This window comes from Scyliorhinus canicula, chromosome 6, assembly GCF_902713615.1.
Source record: "Scyliorhinus canicula chromosome 6, sScyCan1.1, whole genome shotgun sequence".
NCBI lineage: Eukaryota > Metazoa > Chordata > Chondrichthyes > Carcharhiniformes > Scyliorhinidae > Scyliorhinus > Scyliorhinus canicula.
In genome coordinates this window covers 7,081,597-7,108,946 of record NC_052151.1, presented here as the reverse complement: position 1 = coordinate 7,108,946, position 27,350 = coordinate 7,081,597, and the positions used below count along the sequence as shown (strand labels likewise).

General features: G+C 46.8%; 1 protein-coding gene and 1 long non-coding RNA gene across 2 annotated transcripts in view; one reads left to right on the top strand and one right to left on the bottom strand.

The window, feature by feature from the left end:
- Positions 1–27,350, bottom strand: part of abcc10 (ATP-binding cassette, sub-family C (CFTR/MRP), member 10) — a 317,294-nt gene that overhangs the window by 40,737 nt on the left and 249,207 nt on the right. Inside the window, exons 15-17 of the mRNA XM_038798938.1 lie at positions 22,958–23,301; positions 20,330–20,499; positions 6,851–7,011 (exon numbers count right to left, since the gene is read on the bottom strand). Coding sequence (XP_038654866.1) covers positions 6,851–7,011; positions 20,330–20,499; positions 22,958–23,301 — 675 coding nt within the window. The remainder of the gene's footprint in view (positions 1–6,850; positions 7,012–20,329; positions 20,500–22,957; positions 23,302–27,350) is intronic.
- The window catches only part of LOC119966974, a 28,482-nt gene continuing 27,086 nt past the window's right edge, over positions 25,955–27,350 (top strand). Inside the window, exon 1 of the long non-coding RNA XR_005460888.1 lies at positions 25,955–26,061. This is a non-coding gene — a long non-coding RNA (uncharacterized LOC119966974). The remainder of the gene's footprint in view (positions 26,062–27,350) is intronic.

The following is a 27,350-nucleotide window of genomic DNA, read 5'->3' as shown; positions in this document are numbered from 1 at the left end:
ACCACCCTGACCACACCCACAGACAGGTAAGATCAATGAATAAACCACCCTGACCACACCCACAGACAGGTAAGATCAATGAATAAACCACCCTGACCACACCCACAGACAGGTAAGATCAATGAATAAACCACCCTGACCACACCCACAGACAGGTAAGATCAATGAATAAACCACCCTGACCGCACCCACAGACAGGTAAGATCAATGAATAAACCACCTGACCACACCCACAGACAGGTAAGATCAATGAATAAACCACTGACCACACCCACAGACAGGTAAGATCAATGAATAAACCACCCTGACCACACCCACAGACAGGTAAGATCAATGAATAAACCACCCTGACCACACCCACAGACAGGTAAGATCAATGAATAAACCATCCTGACCACACCCACAGACAGGTAAGATCAATGAATAAACCACCCTGACCACACCCACAGACAGGTAAGAACAATGAATAAACCACTGACCACACCCACAGACAGGTAAGATCAATGAATAAACCACCCTGACCACACCCACAGACAGGTAAGATCAATGAATAAACCACCCTATACCTGTAACCCAACAACCCCCCCCCCCTTAACCTTACTTTTATTAGGACACTACGGGCAATTTAGCATGGCCAATCCACCTAACCCGCACATCTTTGGACTGTGGGAGGAAACCGGAGCATCCGGAAGAAACCCACGCATACAGGGGGAGGACGTGCAGACTCCACACAGACAGTGACCCAGCCGGGAATCGAACCTGGGACCCTGGAGCTGTGAAGCATTTATGCTAACCACCATGCTACCCTGCTGCCCCTGACCACACTGACCACACTGTGGTCAGGTAAGATCAATGAATAAACCACCCTGACCACACCCACAGACAGGTAAGATCAATGAATAAACCACCCTGACCGCACCCACAGACAGGTAAGATCAATGAATAAACCACCCTGACCGCACCCACAGACAGGTAAGATCAATGAATAAACCACCCTGACCACACCCACAGACAGGTAAGATCAATGAATAAACCACCCTGACCGCACCCACAGACAGGTAAGATCAATGAATAAACCACCCTGACCACACCCACAGACAGGTAAGATCAATGAATAAACCACTGACCACACCCACAGACAGGTAAGATCAATGAATAAACCACCCTGACCACACCCACAGACAGGTAAGATCAATGAATAAACCACCCTGACCACACCCACAGACAGGTAAGATCAATGAATAAACCACCGACCACACCCACAGACAGGTAAGATCAATGAATAAACCACCCTGACCACCCCACAGACAGGTAAGATCAATGAATAAACCACCCTGACCACACCCACAGACAGGTAAGATCAATGAATAAATCACCCTGACCACACCCACAGACAGGTAAGATCAATGAATAAACCACCCTGACCACACCCACAGACAGGTAAGATCAATGAATAAACCACTGACCACACCCACAGACAGGTAAGATCAATGAATAAACCACCCTGACCACACCCACAGACAGGTAAGATCAATGAATAAACCACCCTGACCACACCCACAGACAGGTAAGATCAATGAATAAACCACCGACCACACCCACAGACAGGTAAGATCAATGAATAAACCACTGACCACACCCACAGACAGGTAAGATCAATGAATAAACCACCCTGACCACACCCACAGACAGGTAAGATCAATGAATAAACCACCCTGATCACACCCACAGACAGGTAAGATCAATCAATAAAGCACCCTGACCACACCCACAGACAGGTAAGATCAATGAATAAACCACCCTGACCACACCCACAGACAGGTAAGATCAATGAATAAACCACCCTGACCACACCCACAGACAGGTAAGATCAATGAATAAACAACCCTGACCACACCCACAGACAGGTAAGATCAATGAATAAACCACCCTGACCACACCCACAGACAGGTAAGATCAATGAATAAACCACCCTGACCACACCCACAGACAGGTAAGATCAATGAATAAACAACCCTGACCACACCCACAGACAGGTAAGATCAATGAATAAACCACCCTGACCACACCCACAGTCAGGTAAGATCAATGAATAAACCACCCTGACCACACCCACAGACAGGTAAGATCAATGAATAAACCACCCTGACCACACCCACAGACAGGTAAGATCAATGAATAAACCACTGACCACACCCACAGACAGGTAAGATCAATGAATAAACCACCCTGACCACACCCACAGACAGGTAAGATCAATGAATAAACCACCCTGACCACACCCACAGACAGGTAAGATCAATGAATAAACCACCCTGACCACACCCACAGACAGGTAAGATCAATGAATAAACCACCCTGACCACACTCACAGACAGGTAAGATCAATGAATAAACCACTGACCACACCCACAGACAGGTAAGATCAATGAATAAACCACCCTGACCACACCCACAGACAGGTAAGCTCAATGAATAAACCACCTTTTACAGACACAGTTGGAGTTTAAATTTGATGTGTGTGAAGTTATTCATTTGGATCAGAAAAATGGAAAGGCAACTGTGGGCTGGTTTAGCTCAGAGGGCTAGACAGCTGGTTTGTAATGCAGAACATGTCCAACAGCGCAGGTTCAAATCCTGTACCAGCGTACCCTAACAGGCGCTGGAATGTAGGGACTAGGGGCTTTTCACAGTAACTGCATACTTGTGACAATAAGAGTATTATTATTTTTATTATTATCTGAATGGGGAGAAAGGTCAGAGTGCTTCGGTGAAGAGGGATCGGCTGTTATGGTGTGCAGAAATGGCAGAAACGGTAGGTGCAGCAGGTAATAATGAAAGCGAAAGGAATGTTGGTATTCACAGCTAAATGAATAAAGTAGGGATGTGTTGCTGCAACTGTACAAGACATTGGTAAGATCGCACCATCTACAGTTCTGTTCCCCTTATTTGAGGAAGAATGTTGTTGCATTAGAAGCTGTTAGAGGAGGTTCACTGATTGCTTCCAAATATGAGGGATTTGTTTTATGACATTGAGCAGTTTAGACCTGTAGGGCGCGATTCTCCGCTCGCCACGCCGGGTGGGAGAATCGCGGGAGGGGCGGGTGAATCACGCCATGCCGCCCTGGCACCCCCCGTGATTCTCCCACCCCCCCAAAATGGCGTGTCGTGTTTTGCGACACGCCGCTCGGAGAATTGCTGCTCGCCGTTTTTCCCGGCTACCGGCGATTCTCCGTCCTGGATGGGCCGAGCGGCCTGACGACCCCGACGGGTTCACGCCGGCGGCAACCACACCTGGTCGCTGCCGGCGTGAACATCGCTCGACAGGTAAGTGTGGGGCCTGTGGGGGGCGGAGAGAGGATCGAGCACCACGGGTGTGCTCGTGAGGTGACAGGCCCGCGATCGGTGCCCACCGATTGTCGGGCCGGCATCTCTAAGAGACGCAGTCTTTCCCCTCCGCCGCCCCGCAAGATCAAGCCGCCACGTCTTGCAGGGCAGCGGAAGACGGCAACCGTGCATGCGCAGGTTGGAGCCGGCCAACCTGCGCATGCGCGGCTGACGTCACTTAGGCGCCACCGGCCACGTCATTCGCGGCACGCTGTTTTGACGCAAGCGTCAAGGCCCGGTGGCCGAGTTTCTTGCAACGCCGCTCCTTGCCCCCCCCCCCCCCAACCCTCTTTTAAGTTCTGAGGCAGAGAATTCTAAGGCTGTCTCAATGGGAGGTCAGTTAAGTGAAAGTAACTTCCCAGAGGCGTAACTTCCCAGAGGAAGTTCTACAGCCTGTGGGTTCTAATTGAAGGCATAAACTAGAAGGTCCTATCAAGCTGATGGGTTTCAACACTTTGCATCCCAAGGAGATTGCCAACAGAGAAACCTCTGAAGAAAAGATACTCATTCCCAATTCCCTTCCACACTGCGTGTGGGTAACGGGTGGGACGGTGAAGGGGGGATTAATTCGATTTGGAAACCATTGTTCTATTATAGCCATCACATGTTTATCTCTTTTCGTATTGTAAATCAACAGTTATTAAGTTTTACTTATAAACCCGGCACCTGTAATTCACTGGAGCAGTCAAGGGTCAAAGATCTCAGGAGAATATGTGAATTGTTGGTTAATTCACTTATGTTGGAACTCTGGGGCCTGTGGGCCTGGAATTGACCGTACGCTAGTGCAGGGTCTCTGAGGATCATGGGTTGCTCTCCCCTTTTTGAGAGAGAGCTGACTGGTGGTGATTTAACCTGAGGGTCACCGCACCTCAGGCAAGGGGCAAGGAAGGGGAGGCGGGGCCTTCATGAATAACCTTAGCTGATATAGGAATTGAACCCAAGCTGTTGGCATTGCTCTGTATCACGAACCAGCTGTCCAGCCAACTGAGCTAACTGACCTCCTAAATTAGCAACACAGGGGACATAATTAAGATGTCTGCAGATGATACAAAAAATGGCTGCGTGGTTGATACTGAGAAAGATCGTAGGAAATTATCAATGGACAGGTCAGTTGGTCAGAAACGTAGCAAATGGAATTCAATCCTAAGAAATGGTTATATACGGAGAAATGTCGAGGGACCTTGGACTGCATATGAACAGATCCTTAAAGGTAGCATGGCAGCTAGATAAGGTGAGTAAGATAGAGGGTAATATCCCTATTTGGCTGTGCCAAAGAATATAAGAACAGAGCTGGAGCTGTACAAGACACGAGTTAGACTGGAGCTAGAGTAACTGTGTATAGTTCTGGTCACCACATAACAGGAAGGATTATATCATACTAGAGCATGTTTCCAGAATGGATGATTTGGGTATGAGGAAAGATCAGTTAGGCAGGGTTGTTTTCTTCAGATGAGAGACTTAGGAAGGGATTAATTGAAGCATATAAAGTTATGAGGGGCTGAGAAAGAATGGAAATGAAAAGAACTATTTCCATTCACAGAGATCAATAATCAGGAGGCATAGATTTGTAGAAAAAGGTCATATTTCTTCACTCAGAGATTGGAGAATTCTTGCAATAAATTGTTGTTTGAAAGGGTGATGGAGGCAGAATATATTGTAACATTTAAAAAAACACTTGGATATACACTTGCTGTACCATGGACAGGCAATGGGCAAAGATTTGGGAGTTTGGATTGGCTGGATAATCCTTGTTCAGCCAGCACAGTCACAATACAACAAATAACCATTTCTGGTATGATAAATTCTCGATATTTCAAACAAATATTGGCTGGAAATCTGAAATGAATACAGAAAATACTTCAAACACTCAGGTCAGAAAGTATTTGTGAAGTAAAGAAAAAGGAAAAAAATAATATTTTAGGTCTCTGTAAAGTTTATCAGAATAAAAGAGGTTATAGATGTTCTGATAAAGGGTAACAAAGATCAGAGGCATTTGTTTATTTCTTATGTTTGTTCCAGATGCTGTCAAGCCAGCAAAGGTCATTATCAAGTGAGTCAATGTTTTGGTCAGATTATGCTTTTTCTCTTACTGATTCATGGACAGTGGGTGTTGTTGGTTAAGTCAGCATTCATTGCCCATTCCCAATTTCCCTCGAGAAGATAGTGGTGACGTACTTCTTGAACTGATGCTGTCCATGTGTAAGTACATTCACAGTGCTGTTAAGGAGGGAGTTCCAGGAATTTGACCTAGCCACAGTGAAGGAACAGAGTTATATTTCCAAGTCAGGGTTGTTTGAGTTTGGAAGGGTGGTGGTGTTCCCATCTGCTCCCCTTGTCTTTTCAGGTGGCAGAGGTCACAGGTTTGGAAGGTGTTGTCCAAGGAGCCTTGGTGAGTTTTGCAGTTCATATGTATATGAGGGCAGCACAGTAGCACAGTGGTTAGCACAGTTGCTTCACAGCTCCAGGGTCTTGGGTTCGATTCCAACTTGGGTCAATGTCTGTGCGGAGTCTGCACGTTCGCCTTGTGTCTGTGTGGGTTTCCTCCAGTGCACCGGTTTCCTCCCCCAGACGTGCAGGTTAGGTGGAGTGGCCATGATAAATTGCCCTTAGTGTCCAAAAAGATTGGGTGGGGGTTACTTGGTTCCGGGGATGGAGTGAAGGTGTGGGCTTAAGTGAGGTGCTCTTTCCAAGGACCGTTGCAGACTTGATGGGCCAAATGACCTCCTTCTGCACTGTAAATTTTATGATTCTGATTTCCCTTGCCTCTCCATGCTTTCATTATTGTCAGTTCTATCCCCTTGCTTTCCCTTTCTCTCTCTCTCATACATATACTTTTTCAGGAAACTAAGGAAATTTGGCATGTCCACATTCACTCTTACCAACATTTACAGATGCACCATAGGAAGCATCCTATCGGGCTGCATCACAGCCTGGTATGGCAACTGCTCAGTCCAAGACCGCAAGAAACTTCAGAGAGTCGTGAACACAGCCCAGTCCTTCACACAAACCCGCCTCCCATCCATTGACTCCTTCTACACCTCCTGCTGCCTGGGGAAAGTGGGCAACATAATCATAGACCCCTCCCACCCAGCTTACTCACTCTTCCAACTTCTTCCATTAAGCAGGAGATACAGAAATCTGAGAACACGCACCAACAGGTTCAAAAACAGCTTCTTCCCCGCTGTTACCAGACTCCTGAATGACCCTCTTATGGATTGAACTGACCCTCTTATGGACTGATCTGATCTCTTCACACATCTTCTCTACCGAGTAGTAAAACACTCAGTATGCTTCACCCTATTTCTATGTGTTTCCATTGTGTATTTATGTATGTCCTTTTTTCATGTATGGAACGATCTGCCTGGACTGTGTGTAGAACAATACTTTTCACTGTACCTCGGTACACGTGACAATAAAACAAATCCATTCCAACAAAATCTTCCCTACTCAAATTTCCTCTTACCTCAATATTCCCCTCTTGAGGTTCGATGGGAATCTCAGTGGTATATTCATCCAGGCGCTCCACACTGACCATCTGCATTTCTGTTTGTGTGAAGCTGGCAACTACCCCAGAGAGTAGACTGGTGATTGATAATGCGTAGGACAATGCAAGACCCACGAGGCCTGCGTGAAGAAAAAAACAGGAGCAGTTACACGAGAACTGAGTGTGAAAAACAGTGGTAGTTACTTGAGATAAAAAGAGAAAGTGCTGGAAAAATTCAGCAGGTCTGGCAACGTCTATAGACAGGGAAATCGAGTTAGCATTTTGAATCCAATAGGGCACTTTATCACATCTGTAGTACGATGGATTTGATGCGATTGAGAAAGGGCAGAGATTGGGGGAGGAACAAAGGGGAAGATCAGGGATGGTTTAGAGGGCAGGGGTGAATAAATGCCAAAGATGTCATGAATAAATGGCAAAGGAAATGGTACTGGTTGTGGTAAAGAAACCGCATTGGTTCAAAGCAGAATGAAGGTCAGCTCAGTCTGAAAGCAAAAACAAGATACAGACCGGCATGTGGCAAAAAAACTTATAACGGAGTTCAGAGTTCATGGTCTGAAGCTGATGAACTTAATGTTGGATCCTTGAAACTGTGAATGGCCAGTTGGAAGAGGAAGTGCTGTTCCTCTGGCTTGCATTGTGCTTCACATTGAAGCAGGCCAAGGACATGGTGAATTGAAATGGCAAGGGACCGGAATATTGGGTCATGTTTGTGGATTGCTCAGAAACCAAAGAATATTCATGAAATTAAACTGTCAAGGAAACTAAATCAACAACAAAGAACATTTCAGTACAGGAACAGGCCCTTCGGCCCACCAAGCCTGCGTCGATCCAGATTCCTTATTTAGACTTACTACTTATTGCCCAAACAATGTATCCCTCCATCTGGTATTTATATCACTCAAAGGCATGGTTGCTAAATTTGCTGATGACATGAAGATAGACAAGAAAATAAGTTATGAAGAGGACATAAGGAGGCTACAAAGGGACATAGATAGGTTACGCGAGTGGGAAAGGATCTAGCAAATGGTGTATAATATTGAAAAATTTGAAATTGTCTATTTTGGCAAGAAAAATAATACAGAAACATAATATCATATGGTGAGAGATTCCAGAGCCTTGAGATTCCCGCACCAGCCTCCCCAAACAGGCGCCGGAATATGGTGACTAGGAGCTTTTCACAGTAACTTTATTGAAGCCTACTCGTGACAATAGCGTTTTTCATTTTAATTCGGAGGAATCCGGGTGTTTAACATCATGAATTACTGAAGATTAGTATACAGGTACAGCAAATGATTAATAAAGTTAATAGAATGTTATTGTTTATTATGAGGAGAACTGAATATAAAAGTGGCAAAATTATGCTTCAGTTGCACAGGACCACATCTGGAGTACTGGTTACAATATTGGTCTCCTTATTGAAAGAAGAATTTCATGCATTAGCAGTTCAGAGATGGTTTACTAGACTAATAGCAGGAATGAATGGATTGCCTTGTAAGGAAAGGTTGGGCAGGTTAGGCTTGTATCTGCTGGAGTTTAAACAGCAAGAGGTGAATTGATTGAAATCTTTAAGATTCTGAGGGGTATTGACAGGATGGATGTAGAGAGGATGTTTCTTGTGGGAGAATTGAAAACTCGGGACCACTGTTTAAAAGTGGTTTTAAAACCACTCATTTAAGACAGAAATTAGAAGAATTTTTCTCTCTCAGAGGGTCGTGAGTCTCTGGAACTCTCTTCCTCAGGTGGAAGCAAAGTCTTTGAATATTTTAAAGGTAGAGGTAGATAGATTTTTGATGAACAAGGGGGTGAAAGGTTATCAGGGATAGACAATCAGATCAGCCATGATCTTATTAAATGGCAGAGCAGGCTCGAGGGGCCGAGTTGCCAACTCCTGCTCCTAATTCATGAATATGTTTACATACTACGATTGTACAGGGCTGCTGGATGCAACCCCCCTCCCCAATGTCAAATTGCTGATGTTAAAAAGGAGGACTTCCGCACAGAGGGCCCCCGCCACCTGTGCAGGACCAATGTCATTGTGTGTCCACGTGGTTGTTAAGGGTGAGGAAGCAAAGGATACGCATCAGAAGCTTGTGCAGGAACTCTGTGCAGAATGGAAAGGCACCACAAGATGGCTCAAATTGTGCAGCTGAGATCCCCAAAGAAGGTTTTGGGATCTGGGGCCAATGGGAAATTTTGTGGAAAGGGGGGTCAGTGGAGTGGCAGAGAGTGTTGAGGATTATCAGAGGATACGGCAGGACATAGATAGGTTGTAGACTTGGACAGAGAAATGGGAAATGGAGTTTAATCTGGACAAATGTGAGGTAATGGATTTTGGTAAGAAATATACAGTAAATGACGAAACTCTTAGGAATATGGAAAATCAGAGATCTGGGCGTAAAGGTCCACAGATCTTAGAAAGTGGCAACACAAGTGGACAAGGTATTCAAGAAAGCGTACGGAATGCTTGCCTTCATTGGACGGGACATCAAGTACAAAAACTGGCAAGTCATGCTGCAGTTGTATAGAACCTTGGAAAGGCCGCACTTGGAATATTGTCCGCAATTCTGGTCGCCACACTACCAGAGGATGTGGAGGCTTTGGAGAGGGTGCAGAGGAGGTTTACCAGGATGTTGCCTGGTCTGGAGGGTGTTAGCTATGCGGAGAGGCTGAATAGACTCGATCTGTTTTCATTAGAACTACTGAGGTCGAGGGGTGACCTGATAGAGGTCTACAAGATTATGAGGGGCATGGATAGAGTGGATGAGCAGGCATTCTTTCCCAGGGTGGTGGGGTCATCACTTGGCGGCATAGGTTTAAGGTCCGTGGGGCAAAGTTTAGAGGAGATGTGCGAGGCAGGTTTTTTTTTTACACAGAGGGTGGTGAGTGCCTGGAACACGTTGCCAGGGGAGCTTGTAGATTCAGATACATTAACAGCGTTCAAAAAGGTATCTCGACAAATACATGGATAGGATGAGTATAGAGGGATATGACACTAGGAAGTGCTGAGGGTTTTGGCCAACAGTGGTATCATGACCGGTACAGGCTTGGAGGGCTGAAGGGCCTGTTCCTGTGTTTATTTGTTGTTTGTTCTTTGTACTTTTGTAAAGATGGATCACCTGCAACAGTTTGAGCCTGCTAACCTCTGAAGGCATTATCCACTGGACACTTAATTCTGGATTTGTGATTCACATGAAAGCAGAAATTTTCCTTTTATTGTGGTCTCGCCCCCAAATGGCTTTCTTTCCCTTATCCCTTTTTTGTTGTACAAGTGCAAAAGGGGCTGATATTGGGAATCCCCTTCCCATATTGTGTGTGTCATATTTCTACCTTATCTCGCGTTTATTGTGAGGTCATTGGTAGAGGATTGGATCACACCTAACTGATAGTTTGTGGAAATATGCCACCACCTAGTAAAGAGGAAATTAGAAAAAACATTGCTCTGTTAATGGACAGGTAGTGGGAGGAGTAATCAGGCCTGTTTAAATTAACACAAGACATGAGACAGGGTGCAGAAAAGATTCACGGGAATGATTCCAAGGATTAGGGACTTGTGTTACATATATAAATTGAAGACGTTGAGACTGTTTTCCTTCGAGAAGGTCGAGAGAAGATTTGATAGAGTTATTCAGGAGTGTGGCAGAGTAGAGAGGGGAAAGCTATCCTCACTGGTGGAAGTATTGAGAACCAGTGCACATAGATTTAAGGAGATTGGCAAAAGAGACAATGCTAGCAGGAGGAAAAGTGTTTTCATGCAGTGAATGTTTAGGTTCTGGAATTAACTGCCTTAGAGTGTGATGGAGGTAGATTCAAACATGGCATTTAAAAGGGAATTGGATTGTTACCTGGAAAGGAAAATTCACAAGGCTTTGTGGAAACGTTGGGGGGGTGAGGATCGATGAGTTACTCTCATTAATATTTCTGCCATCTCTTTATCATTACCTGCAGGATTATTCTGTCAATCCCTTAAGACTGGGAGTAAGTTCGCCCAAATCCTAGCCAAGCCCTTAATTTTTATTGATAGAGCAATTTACAGTATTAAAGGAGGCCATTCAATCCACCACGTCCATGCTGGCTCCTTGTGAAGCAATGCAGTCACTCTCAATTCCCCACTAGATCCCCATAGATCTGCAAGTTTATTTCCTTCAAGTGCTCATCCAATGTTCTTTTGCTATCATTGATTGATTGGCTTTTTGTAGGTGACAGAGGGTGATGACTGAAGACTGGAAGTCAATGTCCAGTGGCATACCACAGGGATCTGTGCTGGGTCCTCTAATTTTCAGCATGTATATAAATGACTATTTGGGGGTGTGGGATCAGTAAGTTTGTGGATAACACAAAGATTGACTGAGTGGTTAACAGTGAGGTTGGGTGTCTTGAGTTACAGGAAGCTATAGACGGAATTGTCAAATTGGCAGATAAGTTGCAGATGGAATGTAACCTTGAAAAGTGTGAGCTGATACTTTGATATAGCTAATTTGAGAAGCAAGTATTCAATGAATGTCCTGACACTGAGGCTTTTTGAGGAACAAAGGAACCGTGGCGTGTTTGTCCATAGAACCCAGATTGCAGAAGGGCAGATTAATAGGGTGGTGAAAAAGGCCTATGGGACACTTGCCATCATAGAATTCCTACAGTACAGGAGATCATTTGGCCCATTGAGTCTACACCAGCCCTCTGAAAGACACTCTATCTAGACCCACTCCTCCACCCTATCCCTGGTTCCCCCAGAACCCCACCTAACCTTTGGACACTAAGGGACAATTTAGCATGGCCAATCCACCTAACCTGCACACCTTTGGACTGTGGGAGGAAGCCGGAGCATCCAGTGGAAACCCGCAGACACGGAGAGAACGTGCAAGCTCAACACAGTCACCCAAGATTGGAATTGAATCCAAATGCCTGGTGTTGCAGTACTAACCACTGTGCCAGCATGCTTCCCATAGATTATAAAAGCAGGGAAGTCACGTTGCAGAACTTTGGTAAGGCCACAACTAGAGTAGTGTGTGTAAATCTGGTCACCAGATTATAGGAAGGATGTGATTGGACGGGAGAGGGTGCAGAGGAAGTTCACCAGGATGTTGCCTGGGATGGAACATTTAAGTTATGAAGGGAGGATGGATAGGCTTGGGTTGTTTTCATTGGAGCTGAGAAGACTGAGGGCGACCTGATCAAGGTATACAAGATTATGACGGGCATGGACATGATGGATTGGATTTGTTTATTGTCATGTGTACCAAGGAAAAGTGAAAAGTATTTTTCTGCAAGCAGCTCAAATAGATCATTTAGTACATGAAAAGAAAAGAAAATACATACTGGGCAACACAAGGTACACAATGTAGGAGTGTAGTATTAGTCAGGTCAGTCCAGAAGAGGGTAGTTTAGGAGTCTGGTAACGGGGGGGGGGGAAGCTGTTTTGAATCTGTTTGTGCGTGTTCTCAGACTTTTTGGAAGAGTGAATAATCTGGATGGGAGGGGTCTTTGATTATGCTGTCTGCTTCCCCAAGGCAGCGGGAGGTGTAGACAGAGTCAATGGATGGGAGGCAGGTTTGTGTGAAGGACTGGCTTGTGTTCGAGACTCTCTGAAGTTTCTTGCAGTCTTGGGTTGAGCAGTTGCCATACCAGGCTGTGATGCAGCCCGATAGGATGCTTTCTATGGTGCATCTGTAAAAGATGGTAAGAGTCAGTGTGGACATGCCAAATTTCCTTAGTTTCCTGAGCGAGTAAAGACGCTGTTGTGCTTTCTTGGTGGTAGCATCGGCGTCGGTGGACCAGGATAGATTGTTGGTGATGTGCACTCCTCGGAATTTGAAGCTGTCAACCATCTCCACCTCGGCTCTGTTGATGCTGACAGGGGTGTGTACAGTACTTTGCTGCCTGAAGTCAATGACCAGCTCTTTAGTTTTGCTGGCATTGAGGGAGAGATTGTTGTCGCTGCACCACTCCACCAGGGAGCAGCTGCCTAGGTGGGTGATAGACGCAGGTTGTCTCACATCCGTTAAAAAGTACTTGGATGAACACTTGGCAAGTCATAATATTCGAGGTTATGGGCCAAGTGCTGGTAAATGGGATTAAGTAGGTCAAATGTTTTTCAGATGTCGGTGCAGGCTCGATCGGCCAAAGGGCCTCTTCTGCACTGTATTTTTCTGTGATTCTGTTTCTACATCCACCACCCTCACGGGCAGCACTCTGTGTAAAAAAAAAAGTTCTTCCTCACCTGTCCCTGACAACTCTTGTCCAAAATCTTAAATCTGTCGTCCCCCCCCCCCCCCCCCCCCCCCCCCAAAAAGTCATTCCACCATCAACTAATGGGAAGGGTTCTCCTTGTCTATCTGTCAAAATCTTTTACCCCTCTATCAAATCTCCTTCAATGTCCTTTGCTCCAGGAACAATGCCAGCTTATCTGGCCTAACCTTGGAACCATTCTGGTAAATCTCCACTGCACCCTCAATGGACTTTCCTAAAGTATGGTGACCACAACTGGATGCAATACTCCAGGTGGAGCTGAATCACAGCTTTATAAATGTTCAGCATAATTTTCTTTCTTTCGTGTTCAAGTCCAAGATCCCAAAATATGTTTTGCTAACAACTCTCCTGTGTCCTGCCATCTTAGAGACTGGTTCAGTACAGTGGGCTAAGCAGCTGGCTTGTAATGCAGAACAATGCCAGCAGTGCGGGTTCAATTCCCGTACCAGCCTCCCTGAACAGGTGCCGAAACGTGGCGACTAGTGGTTTTTCACAGTAACTTCATTGAAGCCTACTCGTGACAATAAGCGATTATTATTATATTATCTTTAAATACCGATGCACACACACACCGTTTGCCATTCCACATTCTTTAGAATTAATTTTGTATTGTCTCACCCCTATCCCTTCTCCCAAAATGCATCACATCACATTCTCTGTATGAAATTGCCTGCCCATTCTGCGAGCCTATCTGTGTCCTCTTGCAAGGAAGTTGTCCCTTGAACCCTCCCCCAATGTGCCTGTGAAATATTTTACTATTTTGTTTCATGTCCCTTAATTTCATAGTTTCTTTTTGCCTTTCAAATTATTTTGGCTTCTCTCTTGATCTCTTTGTATTCTCTCTCATCATGCATTCCTCTGCTGTCTATGTACTTAAAGTATGCCTCCTTCCAAACCATCAATTGTCCCTGATGTCTTTATTCATCCATGGAGGCTCATTCATGTTTAGTTTGTTCTTTGCTTTTTGAAAGCTTTGTCCCTTTTTACTAATGCTATTTTTATCCTTAATAAGTGCAGATATTTTAACTTCTTTTTCTCCCTCTTTATCTTTTCTATATTATACCCTGCAATATTTAATTCCCAGGCCGGATATTTCTGTACCCATGGCTTAGTAATCGTTAATATGTCTGGTTTCTCCCAATATATAATTGCCTCCTAATTCCCATGTTTCATTGTGCACATTACTCTGTAAACATTTTTAAAAAAATTAGGGTACCCAATTATTTCATTTTCCCAATTAAGGGGCAATTTAGCGTGGCCAATCCACCTACTCTGCACATCTTTGGGTTGTGGGGATGAGACCCACACGGACATGGGGAGAATGTGCAAACTCCACACTGACAGTGATCTGGGGCCGGGATTTAAGCCGGGTCCTCGGTGCCGTGAGGCAGCAGCGCTAACCACTGTGCCACCGTGCCACCTGCTATGTGAACATTTTAATGGGATTTCCTCTCACTTTACATTTAACCATCTTTTAAGGCTATGGATTTCCTTGCCATCGATGTTCTCCCATATTATTTCTCTCCTGTGCTACCCTGACCTGCTTGGTTTATATTCGGGATTTTCGTGCTTCTTGTAAATTCTGTTCCAACACACCCCTGATATCACAGGATGTGGGCATCACTGGCAAGGTTGGCATTTGTTGCCCATTCCTATTTGCCTTTGAATGGAGTTGTTTGCCCAGTCATTTCAGAGGGCAGTTGAAAGTCAAGCACATTGCTATGGGTCTGGAGTCACATGTGGGGCAGACCAGGTAATGGGCAGCAGATTTAGTGAAACATTTGTGAACCTGATAGCGAGTTTCATGGTCCCCATTACTGAGACGAGCTTTATATCCCAGTTTGTTTAATTGACTGAATTTGCTGCAGTGGTGGGATTTGAACCATGTCTCAAGAGCATTCGCCTGGCTCTCTAGATTACTAGTCTAATGACATGAACACCATGCCACTGTCTCCTTCATATCTTAATTAAAGTTTAAAGCTTTTGCCATCACTTTATTTGTCCTTTATGCTGCGACACTGGTCCAGATGAAGCTCACCCCAACCATGCAGCTCCTTTCTGTCCCAGGCCTGGTGTCAGTGTCCCATGGAAAGGAGCCACTCTTTTTCACGCCTGCCTTTCAGCCACTTTAATTTCCTGATCGGTCTGCTTCGATGTCATTGCAGACGGTTCAGGAGATCATTGTTTTTAATCCAGACGTGATTAGCTTTGACATCATTTAGAACCTAACACCTGACACTCATCCATCAGGGCCACCTCCCTATTCCTACTCGTCATTTCTTCCAATATGGATGACACCAATTGCATTTACCTACTCCCTTTTCAAGACCCTTTCCAGCTTATTTGAAATATATCTTACTCTGAAACCTAATCTTCAAGATTCGTGTTCTTGGCTGCTAGCAACACCATCTATCTCCCAATTATAAAGTCTGCGATTACAACCACATTTTTATTCTGCTCTTTCCTACCTTGGGCAGCCTTCTGAGTCATGGTGCCTTGGTCTGCGTTAGGGCTGTGCTCCCTGCAGTCTTTCTCTCTGCATTGGGGCTGTGCTCCCTGCAGTCTCTCTCCTTGGTCTGCGTTAGGGCTGTGCTCCCTGCAGTCTTTCTCCTTGGTCTGCGTTAGGGCTGTCCTCCCTGCAGTCTCTCTCCTTGGTCTGCGTTAGGGCAGTGCTCCCTGCAGTCTCTCTCCTTGGTCTGCGTTAGGGCTGTGCTCCCTGCAGTCTCTCTCCTTGGTCTGAGTTAGGGCTGTGCTTCCTGCAGTCTTTCTCCTTGGTCTGTGTTAGGGCTGTGCTCCCTGCAGTCTTTCTCCTTGGTCTGCGTTAGGGCTGTGCTCCCTGCAGTCTTTCTCCTTGGTCTGCGTTAGGGCAGTGCTTCCTGCAGTCTCTCTCCTTGGTCTGAGTTAGGGCTGTGCTCCCTGCAGTCTTTCCCCTTGGTCTGCGTTAGGGCTATCCTCCCTGCAGTCTCTCTCCTTGGTCTGCGTTAGGGCTGTGCTCCCTGCAGTCTCTCTCCTTGGTCTGCGTTAGGGCTGTGCTCCCTGCAGTCTTTCTCCTTGGTCTGCGTTAGGGCTGTGCTCCCTGCAGTCTCTCTCCTTGGTCTGCGTTAGAGCTGTGCTTCCTTCAGTCTTTCTCCTTGGTCTGCGTTAGGGCTGTGCTTCCTGCAGTCTTTCTCCTTGGTCTGCGTTAGGGCTGTGCTCCCTGCAGTCTTTCTCCTTGGTCTGCGTTAAGGCTGTACTCCCTGCAGTCTTTCTCCTTGGTCTGCGTTAGGGCTGTGCTCCCTGCAGTCTCTCTCCTTGGTCTGCGTTAGGGCTGTACTCCCTGCAGTCTCTCTCCTTGGTCTGCGTTAGGGCTGTACTCCCTGCAGTCTTTCTCCTTGGTCTGCATTGGGGCTGTGCTCCCTGCAGTCTCTCTCCTTGGTCTGCGTTAGGGCTGTACTCCCTGCAGTCTTTCTCCTTGGTCTGCGTTAGGACTGTGCTCCCTGCAGTCTCTCTCCTTGGTCTGCGTTAGGGCTGTGCCCCCTGCAGTCTCTCTCCTTGGTCTGCGTTAGGGCTGTCCTCCTGCAGTCTTTCTCCTTGGTCTGCGTTAGGGCTGTACTCCCTGAAGTCTTTCTCCTTGGTCTGCGTTAGGGCTGTGCTCCCTGCAGTCTTTCTCCTTGGTCTGCGTTAGGGCTGTGCTCCCTGCAGTCTTTCTCCTTGGTCTGCGTTAGGGCTGTCCTCCCTGCAGTCTTTCTCCTTGGTCTGCGTTAGGGCTGTGCTCCCTGCAGTCATTCTCCTTGGTCTGCGTTAGGGCTGTGCTCCCTGCAGTCTTTCTCCTTGGTCTGCGTTAGGGCTGTCCTCCCTGCAGTCTTTCTCCTTGGTCTGCGTTAGGGCTGTGCTCCCTGCAGTCTCTCTCCTTGGTTTGCGTTAGGGCTGTCCTCCCTGCAGTCTCTCTCCTTGGTCTGCGTTAGGGCTATCCTCCCTGCAGTCTCTCTCCTTGGTCTGCGTTAGGGCTGTGCTCCCTGCAGTCTTTCTCCTTGGTCTGCGTTAGGGCTGTGCTCCCTGCAGTCTTTCTCTTTGGTCTGCGTTACGGCTGTGCTCCCTGCAGTCTCTCTCCTTGGTCTGCGTTAGGGCTGTGCTCCCTGCAGTCTCTCTCCTTGGTCTGCGTTAGGCTGTACTCCCTGCAGTCTCTCTCCTTGGTCTGAGTTAGGGCTGTGCTTCCTGCAGTCTCTCTCCTTGGTCTGCATTAAGGCTGTGCTCCCTGCAGTCTTTCTCCTTGGTCTGCGTTAGGGCTGTCCTCCCTGCAGTCTCTCTCCTTGGTCTGCGTTAGGGCTGTGCTTCCTGCAGTCTCTCTCCTTGGTCTGCGTTAAGGCTGTACTCCCTGCAGTCTTTCTCCTTGGTCTGCGTTAGGGCTGTGCTCCCTGCAGTCTCTCTTCTTGGTCTGCGTTAGGGCTGTGCTCCCTGCAGTCTCTCTCCTTGGTCTGCGTTAAGGCTGGGCTCCCTGCAGTCTTTCTCCTTGGTCTGCGTTAGGACTGTGCTCCCTGCAGTCTTTCTCCTTGGTCTGCGTTAGGGCTGTGCTCCCTGCAGTCTCTCTCCTTGGTCTGCGTTAGGACTGTGCTCCCTGCAGTCTTTCTCCTTGGTCTGCGTTAGGGCTGTGCTCCCTGCAGTCTTTCTCCTTGGTCTGCATTGGGGCTGTCCTCCCTGCAGTCTCTCTCCTTGGTCTGCGTTAGGGCTGTGCTCCCTGCAGTATTTCTCCTTGGTCTGCATTAGGCTGTGCTCCCTGCAGTCTCTCTCCTTGGTCTGCGTTATGGCTGTGCTCCCTGCAGTCTTTCTCCTTGGTCTGCGTTAGTGCTGTGCTCCCTGCAGTCTTTCTCCTTGGTCTGCGTTAGGGCTGTGCTCCCTGCAGTCTTTCTCCTTGGTCTGCGTTAGGGCTGTGCTCCCTGCAGTCTTTCTCATTGGTCTGCGTTAGGGCTGTGCTCCCTGCAGTTGTTCTCCTTGGTCTGCGTTAGGGCTGTGCTCCCTGCAGTCTCTCTCCTTGGTCTGCGTTAGGGCTGTACTCCCTGCAGTCTTTCTCTTTGGTCTGCATTGGGGCTGTGCTCCCTGCAGTCTTTCTCCTTGGTCTGCGTTAGGGCTGTGCTCCCTGCAGTCTTTCTCCTTGGTCTGCATTGGGGCTGTGCTCCCTGCAGTCTTTCTCCTTGGTCTGCGTTAGTGCTGTGCTCCCTGCAGTCTCTCTCCTTGGTCTGCGTTATGGCTGTGCTCCCTGCAGTCTTTCTCCTTGGTCTGCGTTAGTGCTGTGCTCCCTGCAGTCTCTCTCCTTGGTCTGCGTTAGTGCTGTGCTCCCTGCAGTCTCTCTCCTTGGTCTGCGTTAGGGCTGTGCTCCCTGCAGTCTTTCTCCTTGGTCTGCGTTAGGGCTGTGCTCCCTGCAGTCTTTCTCCTTGGTCTGCGTTGGGCTGTGCCCCCTGCAGTCTCTCTCCTTGGTCTGCGTTAGGGCTGTACTCCCTGCAGTCTTTCTCCTTGGTCTGCGTTAGGGCTGTGCTCCCTGCAGTCTTTCTCCTTGGTCTGCGTTAGGGCTGTGCTCCCTGCAGTCTTTCTCCTTGGTCTGCGTTGGGCTGTACTCCCTGCAGTCTCTCTCCTTGGTCTGCGTTAGGGCTGTGCTCCCTGCAGTCTTTCTCCTTGGTCTGCGTTAGGGCTGTGCTCCCTGCAGTCTTTCTCCTTGGTCTGCGTTAGGGCTATCCTCCCTGCAGTCTCTCTCCTTGGTCTGCGTTAGGGCTATCCTCCCTGCAGTCTCTCTCCTTGGTCTGCGTTAGGGCTATCCTCCCTGCAGTCTCTCTCCTTGGTCTCACATATGTTGTACGTGGTATATTGTAGATGGGAGATGGTGGCATTAGCTAGTGCTCTGGGGGCATCTGGTTGCCATTCCAGCTGATGGAATTCAAATTCAATTCATAAATCTGGAATATGAAACTAATCACAGTAATAGTGGCCATGAAGCTATCGGCAATTGTTGGAAAACCCTACCTAGTTCAATAATTCCCTTTACAAAGGAAATCTGCCCTCTTTACCTGGTTTGGTCTGTCTGTGATTCCTGACCCACATCAATGTGGTTGACTCTTAATTGCTCTCTGAATTGATCTAGTTGTATTTTATGTATTCAACGAGCTAATGTCTTTTCTCCAAGATTATTTGTTAGGTAGCTTCATGAGTTAAGCTGTGATTTAATACAGTATTATACTTTCCCAGTCCTTATTTAAATTACTGCCGTAGTTTAGAGAACAAAAGCCTTAAAGCGTACCAAAGAATTATCTATTGGCTCATCTAATTAATGATTTATACCTCAGCTGCAAGATGCTGTCTCCCACTCCCTCTCGCATTACTTCTGATTTTGTAAAATACCAAAATATTATCTCACTGCACCAAATTCCTGAAGTATTCTGCTGAAGTAGTATTCCATTGAGCAATGTTACTTACTGCAACAAAAACATAATCAAAGCGGCAAATGGAATGTTAGCCGTGCAACTAGAGGGTTCAAAAATAAAAGTGAGGACATTTTGCTCCAGCTATACCGGTTACCAGAGCTCCAAAGGTTAGATTATGCAAAATAATTAGAAAAACAAGCATTGTATTTCCTGAAATATGAAAGATTACGGGTTGAGGCAACTGAGTTTCTAACAAAATGAATTGATAGACGTTATTTATTCATTTATGGAGTATGGAAATCCGTGGCCATCCTTCACGGCCCTTGAGAAGGTGGTGGTGAGCTGCCTTCTTGAGTCACAGCAATCCATGTGGTGATGATGCTCCCACTATACTATTAAGTAAAAGTTTCAGAATTTTGTGAAGGATCAGTAATACATTTTCAACTCAGGATAACCTTAGCAGGGAACCTGCAGGTGGTGGTGCTATTATGTGTCTGCTACCCTTTTCCTGCTAGGCAGTAGAGGTTGCGAGGTTTAGGGGTGTTGAAAATGTCTTTGTGAGTTGCTGCAGTGCATTGTGTCAATGGTATACATGACAGCCACTGTGCACTAGTGGTGGATGAGTTGCTGGTGAATGCGTGCCTTATTCTGGATGGCGTCAGATTTCTTGTGTTTTGCTGGAGCTGCAGTTCTGAGGGCCAGGATGGAGTGCAATGGGATATCGTAGACAGTGGTGCTTTTCAGTCCAAGGTTTAATTGTGCTGTACATCTTCACGAGTTGAAAAAGTAAAACTAACTAACTTACCTGGATTGCCACGTTTCAGGCCATGCTCAATGACAGCAATAACAGCAATGGAAGTCACCACTGTAACACCGATCAGCTGTAGCCTGATGTCGAGCCACTGCACAGCGGTATTGCCAACATAAAGGCAGCGTTGGTTCAGCTCCAGGCGGTGATTATTCTCCTTCTCAAACCTGAACACATTCCAAGAGAAAACTTAGCAAAAACTATACAAAGTAACTGGACAACAACCCCTACATGATAAATAAATAAACTGGATTGAAATGAAGCTAACTCATATTGATTACACGCTGGCAACAATATTGGAAAGGTTAGATAGATATTGAAGGAGGCCAAAGGCTTGAATCTGGAGCTGACACTATCCTGACTTCTTGCAGTATTTGATGGGCAATCTGGACCACATGGGTCAAGCTCAATTTATATCATGTGTCTGACACAAGATGCCTGTACTTGGCATGGGTTCTTTCAGCAAGAAAGAGGGGGCCTCACGGTAGCATGGTGGTTAGCATCAATGCTTCACAGCTCCAGGGTCCCAGGTTCAATTCCCGGCTGGGTCACTGTCTGTGTGGAGTCTGCACGTCCTCCCCCTGTGTGCGTGGGTTTCCTCCGGGTGCTCCGGTTTCCTCCCACAGTCCAAAGATGTGCGGGTTAGGTGGATTGGCCATGCTAAATTGCCCGTAGTGTAAGGTTAATGGGGGGATTGTTGGGTTACGGGTATACGGGTTACGTGGGTTTAAGTAGGGTGATCATTGCTCGGCACAACATCGAGGGCCGAAGGGCCTGTTCTGTGCTGTACTGTTCTATGTTCTAAGAGATATGTCGACACTGGAATAAAATTTGGACGTAGGACAAGCTCTTCGCTCAATTTCTGGCCATGAGGTTCAGCATCAAAACAGCATCATCAACGTGGCCAATATCATGTTGGTGCTTATCATTTTTAGGCATCGTTGGAGGCTACCTTTAATCAGCAATTGTTCAATTTAAATGTGTACAGAAGGCTGTGCATTTGATGCCGTGTCCTCTCTAAAATGCATCATTCAGGAATACTAAAATAATAACAAAAATACAATAGAAACCGAAAATGCTTGAAAATCTCAGCAGGTTTGGCAGCATCTGTGGAGAGAGAAACACTGTTAATATTTCCAGCTCAGGAAACAAGTCACACGGACTTGAAAAATTAACCCTGTTTCTCTCTCTCCACACAGATGCTGCCAGACCTGCTGAGTTTGAAATGAAATGAAAATCGCTTATTGTCACGAGTAGGCTTCAATGAAGTTACTGTGAAAAGCCCCTAGTCGCCACATTCCGGCGCCTGTTCGGGGAGGCTGGTACGGGAATCGAACCGTGCTGCTGGCCTGCTTGGTCTGCTTTAAAAGCCAGCGATTAGCCCTGTTTTTATTTTTGGATCAAGAACACACCTGACCAGTTTTGCCAGCTCTACAGTAGCCCAAACAGCAATCATTAAAAGGGACCTCTTGAGGTCACAAGTCACATGATAAAGGTCCAAGGTTTGTGGGAGATGCTGGACCCAGCTCTCTCTCTCTCTCCCTGCCTCATCCCTGACCACCATTCCCCAGTTTCTGACTCACTCCAAGCTATTTTCAAATTCTTATTTGCCAATCTCCCTTTCTTCCAGAGACCTCAATTCGTGGCACCTGTACCTGTCATCCTCTTTGCTGACCCTCAGTACCCTTCTACCCAAACCTATTCACCTTCTTCACCACAACTCCCACGGATATTTCCATCTTGTATTTGACCTGCAAGTGCCTGATGCTGACACTGAATTCACCACATTGCAACGGCAACATTGGAAGTTTAAAAAATTATGGAAACAAATGTAAAGCTTGGTAACAGTGGCTCATCCAATCACAGCAGCTCATTCCCAAGACTTTGTCACAATTACCTAAAATTTAGTGTTTACTTAACAAAAACAGAAAATCCTGGAAATACTCATCAGGTCAGACAGCATCTTGGCAAGAAAGTTAATGGTTATCCCCCCACAGCTCTTGCCTGACCCATTGTGTTTCCCCCCCCCCCCCAAAGTGAGAACACCCCACTATGGGGTCGCTATCGTCCCCCTTTTTCAGGCCATCCCACGCCTGTTTTGCATCTCCCCCCCCCCCCCCTCCAAGGACCCCCATCCTTTATCCCCCCTTCCGGAGGGCCCTTCATCCCTGCCCTTCACCCCCCACCCACTTTTCATACACCCCTCAACCCTTTTGTGTGGACCGGAACTAATCGGGGTCCATGTGACTGCTCGCTGAGGAGCCGGTTAGGTGACAGGAGGCCATTCGATAATGGGTCCTTCCCGTTAAGGATATGGTCGTGATGGGATCTGGATCTTGCCAACAGGAACGGTCCAGTTTGATTGGAAACCAACCAGAGCCAGGCGCTGTTCCCAATTCTCCTGCAATCTAACAATTGCGCGATTCGTGCCAGCGCGACATGGCTTTTAGATTACACCCTCAAAGTCACTACAGCGTTCGATGACTGCTACAACACAGCACTCAACTGAAATGCCTCAGATTCAAGTTGATATTAAAAATAACTATTAGCACTTTTTCCCCAAAATAGCACTTGCAGCTCACGATACTCCTTTGGAACATATTGATCCTTGTTCAAAAATCTCACCTAGGAACTGCTCGAAATGCCCTGATGGTGGTGAGACCAGACAGTGTCTCGGAAAACTGTGTATAAATTGGTGACAGTGTGATGGCCGTGAGGCGCTTCAGCTCCCTGGAGGTAAAGCGGTAGTAGCGTTGAATGTAGAAGTACAGTATAATCAATGGCACCAAAACCAACAAGATCCAAGGCAGACTGTAACTAATCATCAGAATTGTGCCAAATAGACCGTACGACGTTGCCAGGAATATATTGAGGATAAAGGGTAGTGTGTCGTCTACACTGTAGAGATCAGTCGAGAAACGGTTGACAATGCGTCCAATAGGTGTCGTGTCAAAGAACAACGTTGTTGCCTGAAAGTAAAATGAAAAGCAATGAAGACCATTTCTCCATTTTCCTTCTCTGATACGTGAACAGTGAGTTGGGCATACTATTAAATCAAACACTGTATTAACCAAACAGCCACCCTTCCCTCATCTACACGTATACTTTGTAGATTACTGGATAGCAGTCAGAAGCAGAAACCCAGGGCTGAATTTTCAGGGCCCATTGTGATGGGGGTGGAGCCAGAAAATGTGGCGAGTTGCTCAAAAGTTCATAGATTTTGTCAGGGCTGGAAAATCCCACAGACGGGAAGGGTGAAAGTTCCATCCCTAGCTTGTTGTCTCGAGATTACCACAACAGTAGTGTTAAATGAACTTTCCAAACCCACGGCCACTTATCCAGAAGGACAAGAGCAGCAGACACCTGGGAACCCCACAACCTGGAGGTTCCCTTCCAAGTCACTCACCACCCTGACTTGGCAATATATCACCGTTCCTTCACCGTCACTGGGGCAACAGCCTGGGAACCCCACAACCTGGAGGTTCCCCTCCAAGTCACTCACCACCCTGACTTGGCAATATATCACCGTTCCTTCACTGTCACTGGGGCAACGTCCTGGGAACCCCACCACCTGGAGGTTCCCCTCCAAGTCACTCACCACCCTGACTTGGCAATATATCACCGTTCCTTCACTGTCACTGGGGCAACGTCCTGGGAACCCCACAACCTGGAGGTTCCCCTCCAAGTCACTCACCACCCTGACTTGGCAATATATCACCGTTCCTTCACCGTCACTGGGGCAACAGCCTGGGAACCCCACAACCTGGAGGTTCCCCTCCAAGTCACTCACCACCCTGACTTGGCAATATATCACCGTTCCTTCACTGTCACTGGGGCAACGTCCTGGGAACCTCACCACCTGGAGGTTCCCCTCCAAGTCACTCACCACCCTGACTTGGCAATATATCACCATTCCTTCACTGTCACTGGGGCAACAGCCTGGGAACCCCACAACCTGGAGGTTCCCCTCCAAGTCACTCACCACCCTGACTTGGCAATATATCGCTGTTCCTTCACTGTCACTGGGGCAACGTCCTGGGAACCCCACCACCTGGAGGTTCCCCTCCAAGTCACTCACCACCCTGACTTGGCAATATATCACCGTTCCTTCACTGTCACTGGGGCAACGTCCTGGGAACCCCACAACCTGGAGGTTCCCCTCCAAGTCACTCACCACCCTGACTTGGCAATATATCACCGTTCCTTCACCGTCACTGGGGCAACAGCCTGGGAACCCCACCACCTGGAGGTTCCCCTCCAAGTCACTCACCACCCTGACTTGGCAATATATCGCTGTTCCTTCACTGTCACTGGGGCAACGTCCTGGGAACCCCACCACCTGGAGGTTCCCCTCCAAGTCACTCACCACCCTGACTTGGCAATATATCACCATTCCTTCACTGTCACTGGGGCAACGTCCTGGGAACCCCACCACCTGGAGGTTCCCCTCCAAGTCACTCACCACCCTGACTTGACAATATATCACCATTCCTTCACTGTCACTGGGGCAACAGCCTGGGAACCCCACAACCTGGAGGTTCCCCTCCAAGTCACTCACCACCCTGACTTGGCAATATATCGCTGTTCCTTCACTGTCACTGGGGCAATGTCCTGGAACTCCCTTACCGTGGGTGTATCTACGCCACATGGACAGCAGCTGTTCAAGAAGAGAGCGCACCCCCACCTTCTCAAGGGCAATTAGGGATGGGCAATAAATGCTGGTCTAGCCAATGACACCCACATCCTGCAAATGGTCTTTTTAAAAGCAGGGTTTGAACCTGAAATGCACCTGCACTGTTCTATGCAGTCCTTTTGTGCACAGACTTGACATGCTATCTTAGTGGGGCAATAAATGGAGTCTCATTAACTCACAAACAAGAATTGACAATTTGGTGAGAGTGGGAATTTAAGAAGGAGGTGGAAGGAGGTGTTGCAGAAAATTAAAAATAACTCTTCAGAATAAATTCAAATAGAGACATGAATAATATAAAGAATCTCGAGTAAAATATGGCAGATTCTGTGTCTGACTGCGGTTCTTATGGACGGTGAATCTACTCTGAGTGAACACATCTGGCTTGGAGTCATTGAGCTGCAATGGGAGTTGGAGACACTCTGACACATAAGGAAACAGGTGAAGTGCCTGGGAAGTTTGCACCAGGTCTCTGTCACACCAGTGGGAGTAGTTTCTAGGTCCCTGGACAGTGGTTATTCTGACGGTCTGACGGACAGAGCATTAAGCAGGAAATACTTGGAGCTTGTAATGAAGACAATGTAACAATTTGGGGTATTTAATTTTCATAGGACTGATGTTCTAAACACTTTCAACAAAGAAAGTGGTTAATCTTTTTTGTGAGGGTCACGAAGAATCCAGCACGAGTTGAAGGATAGAAAGAAATAACATTTATTTACAATAACATATATATACAACAGCAGCAGCAACTTCCCTGCTGCTCACTCTCCTCTAGCCGGTTCCAAACTGGCCAGCTTTATTGATGCAGGGAATCTGCTAATGATTTCTCCGCCCCCCTCATTGGGGAAGCTCATACTCCCAAAGGATTGTGGGATTGTCATTAGTCCCCAGCCAATGGTAAGCAGGCAGGTTATAACAATCTTCAAGGATTAAGAACATTCTGGAAGAATCTGAGTGCACTTTGGCAATTGGGTGGAAACACGGAGTCGTGTGGAACTGGGAGAAGAAGCTACAAGAGAGGGAGAACTGTAAATAGTGGGTAAGATAATAATAATAATAATAATAATAATAATAATAATAATCGGTAAGTCTTTACAGCTTCTATCACTTTTATGGTTTGAAAATCCGTTTTGTGGTTCATAATCTGCAAGGACAATAATTGGTAGTTGCGAGGACAAGGAAAGAAGGGCCTGAGAGAATTGGATATAATCTGATGTTAAGCACCTTCTAAAGATTGAAAGGGTTACGTCATAGCAGGAGATTTCCAAGCCTTGGTTTAGATTAGATTGGATTGGATTTGTTTATTGTCACGTTTACCTAGGTGCAGTGAAAAGAATTGTTCTGTGTACAGCTCAGATAGATCATTCCATACATGAAAAGAAAATACATAGGGCAATATAAAATACACCATGTAAACACATAGACACCGGCATCGGGTGAAGCATACAGGAGAGTGTGGTACTACTCAGTAGAGAAGATGTGTGAAGAGATCAGTTCAGTCCATAAGAGAATCATTTAGGAGTGTGGTAACAGCAGGGAAGAAGCTGTTTTTGATTCTGTCAGTGTGTATTCTCAGACTTTTGAATCTCCTGCCCCATGGAAGAATTTGGAATAGTGAGTAAATTGGTGGGAGGGGTCTTTGATTATGCTGCCCGCTTTCCCAAGGCAACGGGAGGTGTAGACAGAGTCAATGGATAGAAGCGGGTTTGTGTGATGGACTGGGTGGTGTTCACGACTCTCTGAAGTTCCTTACAATCTTGGGCTGAGCAGTTGCCATACCAGGGTGTGATGCAGCCAGATAGGATGCTTTCTGTGGTGCATCTGTAAAAGTTGATACGGGTCAATGTGGACATGCCAAATTTCTTTAGTTTCCGGAGGAAGTATAGGCACTGTTGTGCTTTCTTGACCGTAGCATCAACACGGCTGGACCAGGATAGATTGTTGATGATGTGCACACCTAGGAATTTGAAGCTGTCAACCATCTCCACCTCGGCACCATTGATACAGACAGGGGTGTGTACAGTACTTTGCTTCCTGAAGTCAATAACCAGCTCTTTAGTTTTGCTGACATTGAGGGAAAGATTGTCGTTGTTACACCACTCCACTAGGTTCTCTATCTCCCTCCTGTACTCTGACTCATCGTTGTTCGAGATCCAACCCATCGAGATCGAGGCATTCTGGGAGTATGGAGCTGATGTGCCTCATGAGCAACCTCTGGAAGCATTTCATTGGGATTGATGTAAAGGCCACCGGACGATAGTCATTGAGACACGTTGCCTCGTTCTTCTTTGGCACCGGTATGATGGTGGTCTTCTTGAAGCAGGTGGA